General features: G+C 52.1%; 1 protein-coding gene across 1 annotated transcript; it reads left to right on the top strand.

Annotated features, from left to right (window-relative positions):
• The first annotated feature begins 10,288 nt into the window (after nucleotides 1-10,288).
• Nucleotides 10,289-15,828, top strand: LOC136164069 (FUN14 domain-containing protein 2-like). Its single transcript, XM_065928886.1, has 4 exons — nucleotides 10,289-10,380; nucleotides 11,406-11,457; nucleotides 12,020-12,133; nucleotides 13,902-15,828. Exons 1-4 carry the CDS (start codon nucleotides 10,289-10,291, stop codon nucleotides 14,388-14,390), a joined length of 747 nt encoding a protein of 248 aa, XP_065784958.1. The 3' UTR covers nucleotides 14,391-15,828.
• Nucleotides 15,829-16,778: the final 950 nt, after the last annotated feature.

The following is a 16,778-nucleotide window of genomic DNA, read 5'->3' as shown; positions in this document are numbered from 1 at the left end:
CACACACAGACTCAGCACATCTACTCCTTTCATGGACTCATGGCCCACATCCTGCTAAGAAGGATCTGAGACAGCTTCAAAATACACCCTGGATATGACGTATCTTTCAAGTGACAAAATGAAGTCAAAGTGTGTGGAAAGAAAGAGAAAGACAGAAAGAGGCATCCCATCTGGTGGGTAGATTTAGCTGTGAGCTTCCTGGTGGCCTAGGAATAAAGGGAAATATAATCAATTTTGTGAATCATGGTGCTCAGAAGGTAAAACTGAAGCCGTTGACGATGAGAAGGCTGGTTCTTCCAGGCCCTGAGAACTGAGGGAAATACCCCCACTTAGGGTGGAGTTTAATATTAACAAGTGGAGCAAGGGTGGGATATTAAACTAAGTGATTCACAGCATCCTTATGGTTGGTCCACAGATGGACTGGGGCGGGGACTGTCTGCAGAAGTATATGCTTTGTGTTTTTCTGACTCTCCTCCATGAGCATGTTTATTTTCTCCAAACTTCTGATCAAATAGGAAGAGGCAGAGAGTTGAGGGCTATCGTCTTTGATACTGGATCTTTCTTGAGCTAAGAAAGCAGAGACCCAATATCTTTCAGGGCCAGCCAAGCTGGTTACTGCTGACACCCCACTGTATCACTAAGCCTGGGTCTGCGCTTTCTGCCGGCTTCCCCTGGTCTGGGGAATCATTCCTGGAGAGGGGGATCAGGGCAGGAATGCCTGGGAGTGCACCCCTAGTGCAGAGCTCCACATTTCAGTGGGCCCTTCCAGAAAACTTGGTCCACCAGCCTCACAGAACACAGAGAGACAGAAAGTCCCAGAGAAGGCGAGTGGTTACCCCAAAGACACAGCCAGGGGGTGGCAACGTGGGTAAGGAGAGAGAATCATCCTCAGGACCAGAGACGCGATTCTCCGGTCATCCGATACGCCGTCTGCATCTGACCTGTCCAACTGCGGTTCTTTTTTACTGTAGTGTCTATTTATCTGTTTGTCATTTCTGTGCTTGGCCGTGTCGGGCCGTGATGCGGCTGCAGGATTTTAGCTTGACACGCGGACTCTTAGCTGTGCCCTGTGGGCGCTAGGTCCCTCGGCCTCTTCCGTTGCCTCGCATGCACCCCCAGCTCCTGCTCTGGGAAAGGCGACACTGACCTGTGTCTGGCCTCCTGGACCCAGAGCAGCCCTGATGCGCGCGCAGAGGCCTGATGGCAGGAGGACCCAAGAGACACCAGGTCCCGGCGCCTCACACTTAAGGTCCTTTGCACGCCAGCCACCCAGCTCCAGCTCCCTTCAAGCCCTGCAGCCTCCCAGGACGGGGGTCTGAGCCATCCAGCCCCTGCTGGCTTTGACGCAGCCATAGTCTTGGGGCTGGGGGCTGGCCTGGGGGCAGAGGGGGCCCTGATGGCCAGGCTGGGGGAGAGGGGGCACATACACTTCTAGAAATTCAGGAGAAGAGGGGCTGGAGCGGTAACCTGGAAACCCAGGAGGTCAGGTTTAGAAGAGATTAAGACGCTGGCGACTCAGCAGGGCGGGGCTCAAAGCCTACCTGCTGCCCCCTCCCCGCTCCGGCAGGCTCAGCAGCCCGGCTGTGGGAGCCGGTGCTCCTCATCCTCTCAGAAAGCCGCCGGCTGGTTTGTCACAGATGACATGCCCGGAGAGGGCCAGCAACTGCTCCAAGGCCACCCAGCCCAGTCTTACCCCACATGCAGGAAGGAAAGAAGGGGCAATGGGAGTCCAGGGGGCGGGGTCAGCCGTCGCGAAGGCCCCACCAGCGCTGCAGAGAGCGCAGGTCCAGCCTTGGCTGCAGGGCCGAGGGCAGCCCCTCGACCGCTCTGGGGCCGCTTTGCTTCCTCTGCAGAAAGGGATTTAGGTGCACGTCTGGCCGGGGTGCTGGGTTTTGTAACACGTCCCCACTGACATCCTCCAGCTGGTGGCCGTGCTGTCCCCACTCTGCAGAGGAAGAAACCGGTGAGATTTCTAAAGCGCCTGGCACTAGCCAGCTTCCTGGGCTTCTGAGGCTCCCTCCTGGCCCCTCGTAGACCACCGCTTCCAGGAAGCCCTTCCACGTGGTTCTGGCTTCCAGAAGTGTTCTCTTCTCTAAGTAGCCCCTACAGGCTCTGCCCTGGGAAAGCACCTGCTTCAACCTCATTCTCCTCCTCACTCTGGCCTTTCAGAGGGACGGGGAGCTGCCGGGCCTTTGGCTCTGGGGATCAGGACGCTGGCTTAAACTCAAACGTCTAGACCCTCAGTGACATGAGAGTCCACGGTCCCCTGCCTCATAGCCGGTCAGCAGGCCCTGGGCTCCCCAGGCAGAGGTTCCAGGCATCCCTTGAAGAGCCCTGGGGCTTCTTGGCCCTGACACTGAACCGCGCGCCCCCAGGGGCCCCACTGCCCCTGTGGGCAGAGCTCCGACCTCTCCGCACCGCAGCCTGGCACCCCCAGAGGAAAGAGGCAGGGAAGGGGCAGAGGAACAGCAGGAGGAGAGGGTTTCGGGGGCTCCAGGCCCCCCCCCCCCTCCCCACCGTCTCTGCGCCTTTTTTTTTAAATACAAATGAGATTTTATTGGTTGTTTTGAGGATCAGTACACAGACATTTCAATTTGTGCCCAATTCTTAACACATGTACCAAAAACATCTAAAGAAATCATGTAGCTGTGATTCTTCTCTGAGCAGTTATGCCAGTGACTTCCCAGCTTAAAACGTAGAGTCAAGTTTTCCCTAACAAGATATCAAGTACCAATATCTTCCAATATTGATACGCTGTTACATCAGAAGTCCCACGATTCACAGTTTAATATCATATACACTACACACCCAGACTGTCACCCGCTCACAGCACAGTGGGCTTTGCAGGTGGTGCGAACGGTAATGCAGCTGTCTACCAATGCAGGAGACATAAAAGACGCAGGTTTGATCCCTGGGTCAGGAAAATGCCCTGGAGGAAGGCATGGCAACCCACTCCAGTATTCTTGCCTGGAGAATCCCAAGGACAGAGGAGCCTGGTGGGCTTCAGTCCAGAGGGTCGCAAAGGGTCAGACACAGCTGAAATGACTGAGAACGTACGCACGCACACCACATTAACAAAATTACTTAGGAAAACCGGAGTACCAAGACCAAAGATGTTGTAGAGTGCACAGAATCTTGACGGGACAGCCAAGATCGAGTGAACGGTTTGCTAGAGGAAACAATTGTACCAAACCCAGCATGGCTAGTGTTTAAGGTATTCCAGACATTAAATGCACAGCTGACTCCAACGGTCACTTAGTACGCTTTATATTACCGTATATAAAACCTACCCCCACATATATGGGAATCTTAAGCTGATGCCCAAGACAATCAAAGCCTCCCATATTCAATATACCACTATTTTCTGGTTGTACCAAGAAGTAAACAATCGGCAAATGATCTCACTTCTAAACAAAAGGCATTTACATTTTTAAAACGAGATGAGACGGGTTTACTTCCTTTTTTAAAAGGGATGTTTCTAGAGCTACTAAAAAAACCCTGAGTTTACAAAAGAGTTGATAAAAATATTCTTCCGGATAGTACAGGAAGGGCGATGGGGCCTGCGATGGGAGTGGGTGTGTGATATTAATCAGAATTAATCTCTCTCTCCCGCTTCATCGGAGGCGGGGCTGCTCTCTCTTTGGGGCTCTTCGCCTGGGCACGTCGCCTCCTTCCGTCTCCTGACGCCACTTCCGCCTGTCTTCCCTTTGTTCCCTTTTCCCCTTTTGTTTGGACCTCTTTGTCTGAAGATTTATCCTTTCCTGCCGCCCTTTTCGGTTCGTTTCCGCTTCTGCAGGAGCCGGTTTAGCTGCCAGGTCTCTGATCGCCTCTTGGGCCCCTCCCCTCACTGCAGCCCACCTTTCTCTCGGGCCTCCGGGCCGTGGGGGCGGGGGCGTGCTGAGGCCCAAGAAGCTGGGACCCTCGGCGGGGGTGGTGGGAGAAGCCCCCCGTGCCTACAGGGCCGCTGGGACACCATGACCCCCCCCCCGACACCTCCCAGGGGGTCGCTGTGTTTATCCCCACTGTGCAGATGAGGAAACTGAGGCTGGGAGCCATCAGGTAACTCAGCCACGTAAACTGGGCCTGCCAGTGCGGGGGTGCAGGCGGGAGGATCCGGGCCGGGGAGACTGAGGCCCAGAGATCACACAGCAGTGAGCCGCCAGCTGCGGTGAGGGGCCAGCTCGCCCGGCACCCTGCCTGGCTCCAGAGAAACCAGGTAAATCTCAGGAAGTCTTTGGCAAGGAGGCTGCAGGGCTTACCAGAGGGGCTGTGGCCAATGCCCCTGCCTCATCCTGCCTGTCCGCTGGCCACCCACAGTGTTTTCTGGGGCTGACAGCCGGAACTCAACCTCTCTCCTCCAGAGACAGGCTGGGAGCTGGGACTTGCACCTGGGAGCCGTTGCTGCGTGCCTGCACCCGGAAAAACATCTCCTCATCTCCGGGAGCGACAACATTCAAAGACGCCACAAGGGGCTTCCCTGGTGGCTCAGATAGTAAAAGCGTCTGCCTGCAATGCGGGAGACCCAGGTTCGATCCCTGGGTCAGGAAAATCCCCTGGAGAAAGAAATGGCAACCCACTCCAGTACTCTTGCCTGGAAAATTCCATGGATAGAGGAGCCTGGTGGGCTACAGTCCCTGGGGTCGCAAAGAGTTGGACACGACTGAGAGACTTCACTTGTATTTTCAGTTCAGTCGGTCAGTCGTGTCTGATTCTTTGCGACCCCATGAATTGCAGCACGCCAGGCCTCCCTGTCCATCACCAACTCCTGGAGTTTACTCAAACTCATGTCCATCGAGTCGGTGATGCCCATCCAGCCATCTCATCCTCTGTTGTTCCCTCCTCCTCCTGCCCCCAATCCCTCCCAGCATCAGGGTCTTTTCCAATGAGTCAACTCTTCACATGAGGTGGCCAAAGTATTGGAGTTTCAGCTTCAGCATCAGTCCTTCCAATGAATATTCAGGACTGATCTCCTTTAGGATGGACTGGTTTGATCTCCTTGCAGTCCAAGGGACTCTTTAGAGTCTTCCCCAACACCACAATTCAAAAGCATCAATTTTTCGGCACTCAGCTTTCTTCACAGTCCAACTCTCACACCCATACATGGCTGCTGGAAAAACCATAGCCGTGACTAGACAGACATCTGTTGGCAAAGTAATCTCTCGGCTTTTTAATATGCTGTCTAGGTTGGTCATAACTTTCCTTCCAAGGAGTAAGCGTCTTTTAATTTCATGGCTGCAATCACCATCTGCAGTGATTTTGGAGCCCAAAAAAATAAAGTCTGACACCGTTTCCACTGTTTCCCCGTCTATTTACCATGAAGTGATGGGACCAGATGCCATGATCTTAGTTTTCTGAATGTTGAGCTTTAAGCCAACTCTTTCACTCTCCTCTTTCACTTTCATCAAGAGGCTCTTTAGTTCTTCTTCACTTTCTGCCATAAGGGTGGTGTCATCTGCATATCTGAGGTTATTGATATATCTCCCGGCAATCTTGATTCCAGCTTGTGCTCCCTCCAGCCCAGCGTTTCTCATGATGTACTCTGCATATAAGTTAAATAAGCAGGGTGACAATATACAGCCTTGATGTACTCCTTTCACAATTTGGAACCAGTCTGTTGTTCCATGTCCAGTTCTAACTGTTGCTTCCTGACCTGCATACAGGTTTCTCAAGAGGCAGGTCAGGTGGTCTGGTATGCCCATCTCTTTCAGAATTTTCCACAGTTGATTTCGATCCACACAGTCAGAGGCTTTGGCATAGTCAATAAAGCAGAAATAGATGTTTTTCTGGAACTCTCTTGCTTTTTTGATGATCCAGCAGATGTTGGCAATTTGATCTCTGGTTCCTCTGCCTTTCTAAAACCAGCTTGAACATCTGGAAGTTCACGGTTCACGTATTGCTGAAGCCTGGCTTGGAGAATTTTGAGCATTACTAGCGTGTGAGATGAGTACAATTGTGTGGTAGTGTGAGCATTCTTTGGCATTGCTTTTCTTAAGGATTGGAATGAAAACAAATCTTTTCAGTCCTGTGGCCACTGCTGAGTTTTCCAAATCTGCTGGCATGTTGAGTGCAGCACTTTCACAGCATCATCTTTCAGGATTTGAAATAGCTCAACTGGAATTCCATCACCTCCACTAGCTTTGTTCGTAGTGATGCTTCCTAAGGCCCACTTGACTTCACATTCCAGGATGTCTGGCTCTAGGTGACTGATCACACCATCGTAATTATCTGGGTCATCAAGATCTTTTTTGTTCAGGTCTGTGTATTCTTGCCACCTCTTCTTAATATCTTCTGCTTCTGTTAGGTCCATACAATTTCTGTCCTTTATCGAGTCCATCTTTGCATGAAATGTTCCCTTGGCATCTCTAATTTTCTTGAAGAGATCTCTAGTCTTTCCCATTCTATTGTTTTCCTCTATTTCTTTGCATTGATCGCTGAGGAAGGCATTCTTATCTCTCCTTGCTATTCTTTGGAACTCTGCATTCAAATGGGAATATCGTTCCTTATCTCCTTTGCTTTTCACTTCTCTTCTTTTCACAGTTCTTTGTAAGGCCTCCTCAGACAACCATTTTGCCTTTTTGCATTTCTTTTCCATGGGGATGGTCTTGCTCCCTGTCTCCTGTACAGTGTCACAAACCTCCATCCATAGTTCAGCAGGCACTCTATCAGATCTAGTCCCTTAAATCTATTTCTCACTTGCACTATATATTCATAAGGGATTTGATTCAGGTCATATCTGAATGGTCTAGTGGTTTTCCCTACTTTCTTCAATTTAAGTCTGAATTTGGCAATAAGGAGTTCATAATCTGAGCCACAGTCAGCTCCCGATCGTTTTTGCTGACTGTATAGAGCTTCTCCGTCTTTGGCTGCAAAGAATATAATCAATCTGATTTCAGTGTTGACCATCTGGTGATGTCTATGTGTAGAGTCTTCTCTGGTGTTGTTGGAAGAGGGTGTTTGCTATGACCAGTGCGTTCTCTTGGCAAAACTCTATTAGCCTTTGCCCTGCTTCATTCTGTACTCCAAGGCCAAATTTGCCTGTTACTCCAGGTGTTTCTTGGCTTCCTACTTTTGCATTCCAGTCCCCTATAATGAAAAGGACATCTGTTTTGGGTGTTAGTTCTAAAAGGTCTTGTAGGTCTTCATAGAACCGTTCAACTTCAGCTTCTTCAGCATTACTGGTTGGGGCATAGGCTTGGATTACCATGATATTGAATGGTTTGCCTTGGAAACGAACAGAGATCATCCTGTCGTTTTTGAGATTGCATCCAAGTACTGCATTTCGGACTCTTTTGTTGACCATGATGGCTACTCCATTTCTTCTAAGGGATTCCTGCCCACAGTAGTAGATATAAGGGTCATCTGAGTTAAATTCACCCCTTTCGGTACATTTTAGTTCGCTGATTCCAAGAATGTTGACGTTCACTCTTGCCACCTCTTGTTTGATCACTTCCAATTTGCCTTGATTCAGGAACCTAACATTCCAGGTTCCTGTGCAATATTGCTCTTTACAGCATTGGACCTTGCTTCTATCACCAGTCACATCCACAACTGGGTGTTGTTTTTGCTTTGGCTCTGTCTCTTCATTCTTTCTGGAGTTATTTCTCCACTGATCTCCAGCAGCATATTGGGCAACTACCAGCCTGGGGAGTTCCTCTTTCAGTATCCTATCATTTTGCCTTTTTGTACTGTTCATGGGGTTCTCAAGGCAAGAATATTGGAGTGGTTTGCCATTCCCTTCTCTAGTGGACAACATCAGTCAGTTACTTTCACTTATAAGGGACTAAAATTAACTTCATGTGCAGTTGGGGCAAGTTATGGACAAGATACAAAAAGACCTAAAAAAAAACACAAAAAACCCACTGCCACTTCTGGAGCACAAGCAGCCACTGTGCATGCCCCCTGCGCTCAGCACCTCTGCAGGGGTGGGCAGACCAGCTGAGCCGCGCCTCCAGCCTGACCCCGTGACGCAGTCCTAGCCTCACCCCATGTAAGGAACCAGACTGAGCAAGGGAACCTGTTCCTTCTTCTCAGGCCCCGCTGCGGCAGCGGGAGCCCCAGTAAAGCCTCGCCGGCATTTCTGGTCTGGCCTCTCACTGACCTCTTTTGATTGGGGAAGGCCAGGAGTCCTGGTGGGTGACGCTAGGGAGCAGCCCCAGCTCCCACCCCTGCCCTCTGCCTGGCCTCCCACGGAGAACTGACGAGAGACGGGGGTGGCGGTCCCTGCAGCCCTAACTTGTGTGAAAATCGGCCGAGTGTGTCCCCAGGCTCCCCCAGGTGTCCGGGCCCCGGGCGAGGGAGGGGAGGACGCACGTGGATTCTCTGCTCTGAGCCCTCACCGCCGCTCACCGGGCCCCTCAGACCCAGCAGGGCAGGCGTGGGCGAACAGAGCCCGGCCCAGAGAAGGGCAGAGGCCCAGGTCATACAGCGCGGTCAGGACGGGCCCGTCTGCCAGCCGCCCCCCACCTGGGGTCACACAGCGCGGTCAGCAGCCCCCCTGGCCCCTCTGCTCTGAAGGTTGGCATCTATCCCTCATCGGCTCATAGCCTCCTGAGTCCCCGTCAGGGTTGTCCCTGAAGTCCCCGAGGGTGGCGGGGGATCCGGTTCTGCCTGACGTGGTGCACAGTGACCCCGGGACAGGTGAGGAGTTCTAAACCGACCCAACCTCACAGGATATTCATCAGGCCTGACCTCACCCCTATCCCCACCCTCCCAGGCCATGTGACTCACCTCCGCCGAGCACCAGGAAGCGGGTTCCAGGGCTGAGAATCGGACCGTGTCCTGGGGAAGCCACCAAAACCAGGGCAGAAGCCAGGGGGAGGTCAGGAGCTGAGCGCACACTCAGCCAACGGGGCTTGTAGCCAAGAAAGCATCTAGAAGCCATGCTCACTGTGAAGGATCACAGACCCAGCCCAGAAAGCAAACATGGGGAAACTTCTCATCCTGCCTGGGCTCTGAAGAAAGCTCTGATAAAGCTTTTGTAAAGAAAATCATGTTAGCTTGGTGAGAGAAACTAGCCTTTCTTCCCTCCTCATTCTGAACATCTGTCCCCTCTTCCAGAGGGGTGCTCCCGTTGAGGCCACATCACAGGCATCGTGGAACCCCGGCACTCAGCACAAACAGGGCCCAGCCTCCTCATTCAGTTCAGTTCAGTTCAGTTGCTCAGTCGTGTCCGACTCTGCGACCCCATGAACCGCGGCATGCCAGGCCTCCCTGTCCATCACCCCTTCCTTATGTTTCCTTATTTTTTAATTGAAGCAGAGTTGGTTTACAATGTTGTGCAGATTACTGATGTATGGCTAAGTGATTCAGTAGCCCACCAGACTCCTACGTCCATGGGACTGTCCAGGCAAGAACACTGGCATGGGTTGGCATGCCCTCCTCCAGGGCATCTTCTCAACCTCAGGACCAAACCCAGGTCTCCTGCATTGCAGGTGGACTCTTTACCGCTGAGTCACCGGGGAAGCCTATGATACATACTCTTTTCCATCATGGTTTATCATCGAATACTGAGTATAGTCCTCTGGGCTACACAGAAGGATCTTGCTATCTCTCCGTTCTACATGTGAAAGCTTTCATCTGCCAACTTCAACCTCCCAGTCCATCCCTCCCCCAGCCCGCTCCTGCTGGGCAATCTCATCTGTTCTCTGTGTCTGTGATTCTGTTGTTTCATAGGTAGGTTTATTTGTGTCGTAATTTAGATTTCATGTATAAGTGACACCACACAGCATTTGTCTTCCTCTTTCTGACTTACTTCACTTAATATGATAATCTTTAGTTGCATCCATGTTACTGCAAATGGCATTACTTTGTTCTTTTTTATCGCTGAGTAGGAGTCCTTTGTATGAGCTTCCCAGGGGGCTCAGATGGTAAAGAATCTGCCTGCAATGCAGGAGATGTGGGTTTGATCCCTGGGTCGGGAAGGAGAAAATGGCAACCCATTCCAGAATCTTGCCTGGAAAATCCCATGGACAGAGGAGATTGGCGGGCGACAGTCCATGGATCTCAAAGTCAGACACGACTGAGCGACTGAGCGTGCGTGCGTGCAGTAGTCCGTTGGCTGCAGGGACCACATCTCTATCCACGGACATTTGTTTTCATGTCCTGCCGGTCCGTCCATTATGATGCTCCAGGAATTAGCTGATGATTTAATTTTCCATGTAGAAGAGATAATCCATATCTCTGCCAAAGGACTCATGTCCAGAATGCATCAGGAATGTCTACAGATCAATGAAAAAAATAAAGCACTGGCCCTGCATGGTGGAGCCAGGCTCAGAACCCACATGCCACGATGTCAAGGAAGAAACTTCCAGGAGCTTCTGAGCTCGCAGCGAGCTTCCCCACTGCGGCCCCAGAGCCCCCCTGCCGCTGCCCCCCGCCAAGGCATGCATGCTGTTCCTCAGGGTAGACTTGGGGAGGTGTCAGGGGAGGTGTCCTTGGTAACAGAAGCCTTCCGGGCAGCGCCAGACTTGCTGCCAGGCGTCCTGGCTCAGCGCTAACAGTGAGGAGGCCGTGGGGGTGCCGCCCGCCCTCAGGTGGGAGGAGAGGCCCTAAGAGTGCGAGCTGAGTCTCCCTGAGAAGCGCTGGCAGAGTGGAGGGGGCGCCGGGAAGGAGTCAGCGCCTTTGGCTCCAGGCTTCACGCCCTGCAGACCGGCTGGGTGACCTGGGTGCCCTCTCTACGACCTTGATCTTTATGTCTGTCCTAGGATAGGACGGAGTAGCTCCGGTGTGCGGAGCGCCGTCCAGCGCTGACCCTGTGAAGCCAGGCCAGGCCCCCCCCCGTGCCGCCCCGACAACAGCACCCCAGCGCCCCCAGCCTCGGGGGCTCCCCGACCCCAAACAGCCCCACAGCTGGGGTGGGGCCAGGTCTGAGAGCCAGCCAGCCCCAGCACAGGCCTGAATCATGCAGCCGACTCTGGCCTTCCGCCCAGAGCTCCGTGCCAGCTCTGCCTGGCAGGGCGGGCCCCTCGTTCTGAGCCACTGCTCCGCTCGAGTGCCTGCTTCCTGCCCCACGTCCTCTGAGCCCACGCGTGGCCCCCTTCCTCCCGACGTTCACAGGGCTGGTCCCCAAAGCCGGCCCTAATCCCAGCGGTTGCCCGCAGCACAAGCCCCTGGGTGCTGGCTGGGAGGAGAGAGACGGTGGGGGGGGGGGTGGGCAGTGGGGACTCAGTCTGAAGTGGGGGACAGCCCACTCTCAGAGGGACCCCGAGAACGAGAGGGGCGGCAAACTGCTCCCTCTCTGATGACGAGGTGCGGCCCTGCCCTCTGGAAACTTCCCTGCTGATGGTAGGAGCAGCCCTGATCACATAGGCCCCCCCGTCCGATGGGGGAAACGACGCTCCTGCCTACAGGAGGTGAGGGTTAGGCAATGCGCAACCCCCTCCGTTTCAAAGCTTCTGATTTCTCAGGCAGGAGAGGGACAGCCCCTGTCCTGGGGGAATCTCCCGGCTGACGAAGGAGGTGCCCTCAGGAAACCGTCTTCCCGCCTGGCCCGTCTGCAGGACCTGCTCTGTTATTAGGGTCACGCACGCGCTCGGCCTGGCAGAGGGTTTTCACACACTCTTCCCTCGAGTCTCCTCAGTGTCCAGGAGCAAGGCCAGCCAAGGACTGACCCCCTCGTTTGACGAATGGGGAAACTGAGGCCCAGAAGGGGAGGGAGCAGGGCCAAGGCCACACAGGAAGGCAGGGCTGGAGCCGAGTTCACCCCCGGAGGCAAGGAGGAGGCAGGGACAGGACGGATGACTCAACGAGCTGGTTCCCGTGCCCTTGGCTTGGGCGGCCGGGCCGCTGGACGCCCTCTGCCCCACTGGCCCTGCCACGGCCGGATTCGGGGCAGCCCAGAGCCAGCCTTTCTCAACCCTGTTTGGAAAACACGTTTTATCTCAGGGAGGCCTGCTGCTTGCCAGGCCTTTACGAGCCCAGTTCACGGGTCTGGTGCTGGGAGCCTGGGGCGCACGTTTTGTGTGAGCCAAGGACAAGGCCCTGTGTGGCCCAGCCCCGGCCCAGGCCGCTTTTCTGAAAGTCACGGCTGGTGGAGGCTGGAAATCTCCAGCGATCGGACCAGAGGGACCCCAGGGCTGAGCTGACCCAGCCGCTGCCTGTTTCAGAAGGGAACAGCGAGGACCAGAGACGGGGGGTAACTTTCCTCGGGTCACACCCGGAACAGAACTTGGGCCTGCCGCTGACCGCTTGCCCTTGGCCATGCCCTTGCCTTGGGGCCACTGGGGGGGCTCTTTGTCTCAAGCTGTCCTCGTGCGGACAACTCAGGGGCCAGAAAGAGGGTCGATACTGAGGGTTTTCAGGGATCGCCTTGGGGCTGGACCCCCACTCCCGGCTCAGCCTCCGAGCCTCCCCTGAGAAGGCCGACCCAGGTCCTGGCCACGTAGGAATTCACCAAAGTGGGGTCTCGGGGCTTTGGGGGTCACCTCACTCCTCCACCCACCCTGCGTGGTCAGCCGGCAGGACACCCTGAGCAGGGGAAAGGCTCGGCCGAGAGGACTGGGGGAGGAGAGAGACTTGCTGCTTATTGAGCGCCTCCTGTATGCCCGGCCAGAGAAAACACTTGAGCGTGACGTCCTTCGAGCCTCCTGCCATTGTGAGGTGGGCATCTTTACGAGAGGAAACAGGGGTTTGAAGATGTTGAGACACTTTGCCCAGGGGAACTGGATTGCCAGCCTGGCTCGTCTGCTTCTGAAGCCCACGCTTTATTTCTCCATTGTACCGACACCTCCGGAAGGGCCTCAGGGGACGCCTGCCTCCTCTGGAGTGTCCAGAGCCTCCTGGAAACCTCCTCTGCTCACTTGGTCCTGCGGGGGCTGGGCTCTCCCCGGGGCTCAGAGCTGGCCTCGCTGACCCCCACCCCCAGACTCAGTCTTGCCCATGGGGTTCCCCGGGCTTCCGGGGAAGGAACAGTGAGAGCAGCCAGGCCTAGCCTTGGTGTGTGCGTGTCCCACTGGCATCATGGGCCAGCGTGAGATGCCCAGGGACCTAGCTGAAGAGGGTTCATGGACCAGACTCAAATTTGCACAGCTCCAAGGCTGAGAGGGGAGACTTGGGTTCCAGCTGAACTCTGCCACAGGCGGCTGCGTGACCTTGGACGTGTTGCTGGCCCTCTCTGAGCAACTGCCGGGAGCTGGTCACTGACGTTCTGTGATGCAGGAGTCTAGTTACTTTCGAAGGTTCAGACCACTGGTCAGAAGAAAAGCCAGGCCAGGAGTGGGTCTGAGCTTCTGGGCTGGTCCTCTCTGCCAGCACTCTGCCAAGGTCATTTCTCACTAGTAGCAACATCACTGCTCCCAGAGTGGAGGCGGGCTCAATGAGGCCTCATTTGCAGAAAGACACTGCAGGCTTCCATTTCTGTGTTAGAACAAGTGGTGTGATGGAGGCCGTCTCTGCACTCAGCGATCCACGAGTAACTTGAATATGGCAAGTTACTTGAATATGGCAAATATGGCCGTAGTGGAAATATTTACACCATGGAAACTGGTAGTCTAAAATGAGTGGCTTTTGTTTGTTTGTATGTGTGTTTGGTTGTTTTGGAAAACCAACGGTTAAGCATTTGCTAGCACACCACTGATTGAATGGATAAGTCACATTTTTCTAGAAATGTGTCCATTTCATCTTAGCTTTCACATTTGTAAGCATATTTTTCTTTTCATTTAAATTTATTAACTAAAGAAAAAAATCAATCAGACTTCATTTAAATTTTAAACTTTTGTAATTCAAAAGACAATATCAAGAGAGTGAAAAGACAATACTCAGAATGGGAGGAAATATTTGCAAATCATATTCCTAATAAAGGTCTGATAGGCAAACTATATGAAGAATTTGTGCAACTCAACATTAAAAAGAAACTCCAATTACAAGATGGACAAAGGATTTGAGTAGACAATTCTCTAAAGAAGAGACACAGATCATCGCGAGACGAGCTCGCCGAAATGGCCGCCGCCAGTCAAGGAAACTTTGAAGGAAAGTTTGAGTCACTGGACCTTGCAGAACTTGCTAAAAAGCAGCCATGGTGGCGCACGCTGTTTGGGCAGGAATCTGGGCCTTCAGCTGAAAAGTATAGTGTGGCAACCCAGCTGTTAATTGGAGGTGTCACTGGATGGTGCACGGGTTTCATATTCCAGAAGGTTGGAAAACTGGCTGCAATGGCTGTGGGAGGTGGATTTTTTCTGCTTCAGCTTGCAAACCATACTGGCTACATCAAAGTGGACTGGCAGCGTGTAGAGAAGGACATGAAAAAGGCCAAAGAACAGCTGAAGATCCGCAAGAGCAACCAGATACCTACAGAGGTCAAGAGCAAAGCAGAGGAGGTGGTGTCGTTTGTGAAGAAGAACGTTCTAGTGACTGGTGGCTTTTTCAGAGGTTTTCTGCTGGGCATGGCGTCCTAGAGGGGATGACTTCACCACCATTAGTCCTAGCTTTGCCAACCAGCAGCCTCTTCCCTCCACCCTAGGACAGCAAACTCCTCCTCCTCTTCCTCCTCCCTACCATGGCGTATCTGAGTGGCTTCTGTAGGCATCTGGTGATTCAAGTTGGGAACGGCCCCACTGTGAGCTTGACAGCAATGGAAGAGACCATAGACGTTAGCACTTATATAGCACACTCCCCCGGGACTAATCTGTAGGTCAGCAAGTATATTCCTTTCTCGCATAAGATACTTATCAGAACATAGGACAAGATGACAACGCCAAGTGGATCTTCAAAGGTTGCCCCACACTTGATTTGGAAAAGACATCGCAAGCATATAAGATACCTCATTAAGTTTTGCATGGAAAGGAACTTAATACACTGGCCTTTAAGCATGAAAGATTTTGCAATTGTGGTGTCTACTTTCTGTTTTAGTAGATTTGAGATTACAGAAAGAGAACTACTCTTAGTGTGCGACAGTTGAAAAATCCGAATATGGAATGACCTTGTCCTAAAGTGACATACGATGAGCTGAAGCTGTGTTTGGTGGGAAGGCCTTTGGGGAAACCAAGCAGTTGATAACATTTAGGATGGTCAGACTTAGTGAATCATTTAAAGGCATTCAGATATTATCTAGGGATGTTTTCCACTACACAGGGTAATGGCTGTTTCCAAAGATTTATTGATGGTAAAATAAGTGACTTTAAGTGTAAGAGGGAAGAAGCTCTTGGGTGTTTATTTAATAGAAAGGGTTTAAAACTTTGAACTTTTGTTTACTTCCGGTCAAAACGTCAGGGGTAACCGGTAGCTCCTCTGTGTCAATTCTATTTCTTTATCCAGAGTTTTAAAATGGTGGCATTTCCAAGCATTAAAAATTTAGAACAGTAGCATCAAAGGTATCTACTGTCTCATGATGACCCCAATTCTTTGAACTTACCTTTAGAATTCAAGTTTATACACATACCAATCCTTAGAAACAAGTCATTTTTCTGTAATGGCCTTTTACCATATCTGGAATATCCAGTGCAGAAAAGCAAGGCTGTGTCTTTACCATTGTATACATGGAGTCAAGCACTTAGTAGATACTCAGTCTGTTGAATATATGAGTAATGAGGTCATAGAAAAGTATGTGGAAAATGGAGTGATCAGCAGGATTTTTGAGACTTGACAAGTTCTGAGAATGCTGAAAACTTGGAATTCTTAAACTTGTAGGTGATCCCTTGCGAAATGTATGTTTTCCATGCCCTCCTTTTAAAATGTTTGCCTTTTAACTTGAATTTGGAAATTGTAGCTACTAGCGGATGTGTGGAATTTTTTAGAATTCATCTGTTTGCATTTTTCTCCTTATTGTAATATTTTAAGGCAACATTAAGTAGTTTTGCTTGTAACATGTGTATTATATACAAATCATAATGGTATGAGCCACATTGTCCTATATTTTTGTATAAGAACTCAAAATTTTTCACTTTTTCTTATGCTCAGACATATGTAAACATACAAATGTTCAAATATATATGAAAGTACAGTGACCCACATGGACCCACCACCCACCTATAATGATCATCAAAATACAGGTTGTTTTATCAGTGGCTTTGAAACAAAACAAAAAAAAAGAGACACAAATGGTCAACAGCACACAAAAGGATGCTCAGCATCATTGGTCGTGTGTGTGTGTGTGCGTGTGCGCGCGTGAGCGTAGTCCCTCAGCTGTGTCCAACTCTTTGCGACCCCGTGGACTGCAGCCTGCCAGGCTCCTCTGTCCGCGGGATTCTCCAGGCAAGAACACTGGAGCGGTTCTCCTGGAACCATGCCCTCCTCCAGGGGATCTTCCCAACCCAGGGACTGAATCCAGGTCTCCTGCATTGCAGGCAGATTCTTTACCACCTAGCCACCAGAGCAGTCCAAGAATACTAGTGTGGGGTGCCTATCCCTTCTCCAGGGAAACTTCCCGACCCAGGAATCAAACCGGGGTCTCCTGCATTGCAGCAGATCCTTTATCAGCTGAGCTACCTGGCAAGCCCCACTGGTTGTTGGGAAACAAGTTAAAACCACAAGGAAATGTTACCCCACACCCATTAGAACGGCCACTATCAAACAGCAGACGGTGACAAGCGTTGGCGGGGACGTGGAGGAACTGGAACCTCGGACACAGCTGGTGGGGTATGCCACAGCTGGCGGGGTACACCATAGCCGGTGGGGTACGCCGCAGCCGGTGGGGTACGCCATAGCTGGTGTGGTGTGCACCACACACAATGGTATAGCTGCTCGGAGATGCAGCCTGGGGCAGCCCTGTGACAGTGTGAGAGCTCTTTCACCTCTCAGGAAGAGGAGGCTGAGGGAGGAGGTGTGAGCGGAGGGACCCTGCGGAC

Source organism: Muntiacus reevesi, chromosome 3, assembly GCF_963930625.1.
Source record: "Muntiacus reevesi chromosome 3, mMunRee1.1, whole genome shotgun sequence".
In the NCBI taxonomy this organism is placed as follows: domain Eukaryota; kingdom Metazoa; phylum Chordata; class Mammalia; order Artiodactyla; family Cervidae; genus Muntiacus; species Muntiacus reevesi.
Note: the sequence above shows the minus strand (reverse complement) of the source record. Positions and strands in the feature narration are given on the sequence as shown.

Excerpts from the sequence above, each read along its gene's own strand:
- LOC136164069 (XM_065928886.1), top strand. The coding sequence starts at position 10,289 with ATGTCAAGGAAGAAACTTCCAGGAGCTTCTGAGCTCGCAGCGAGCTTC. Across the intron at positions 10,381-11,405 it reads TGCCGCTGCCCCCCGCCAAG|GCAGGAGAGGGACAGCCCCT; the intron begins GCATGCATGCTG and ends CTGATTTCTCAG. Across the intron at positions 11,458-12,019 it reads TCTCCCGGCTGACGAAGGAG|TCACGGCTGGTGGAGGCTGG; the intron begins GTGCCCTCAGGA and ends CTTTTCTGAAAG.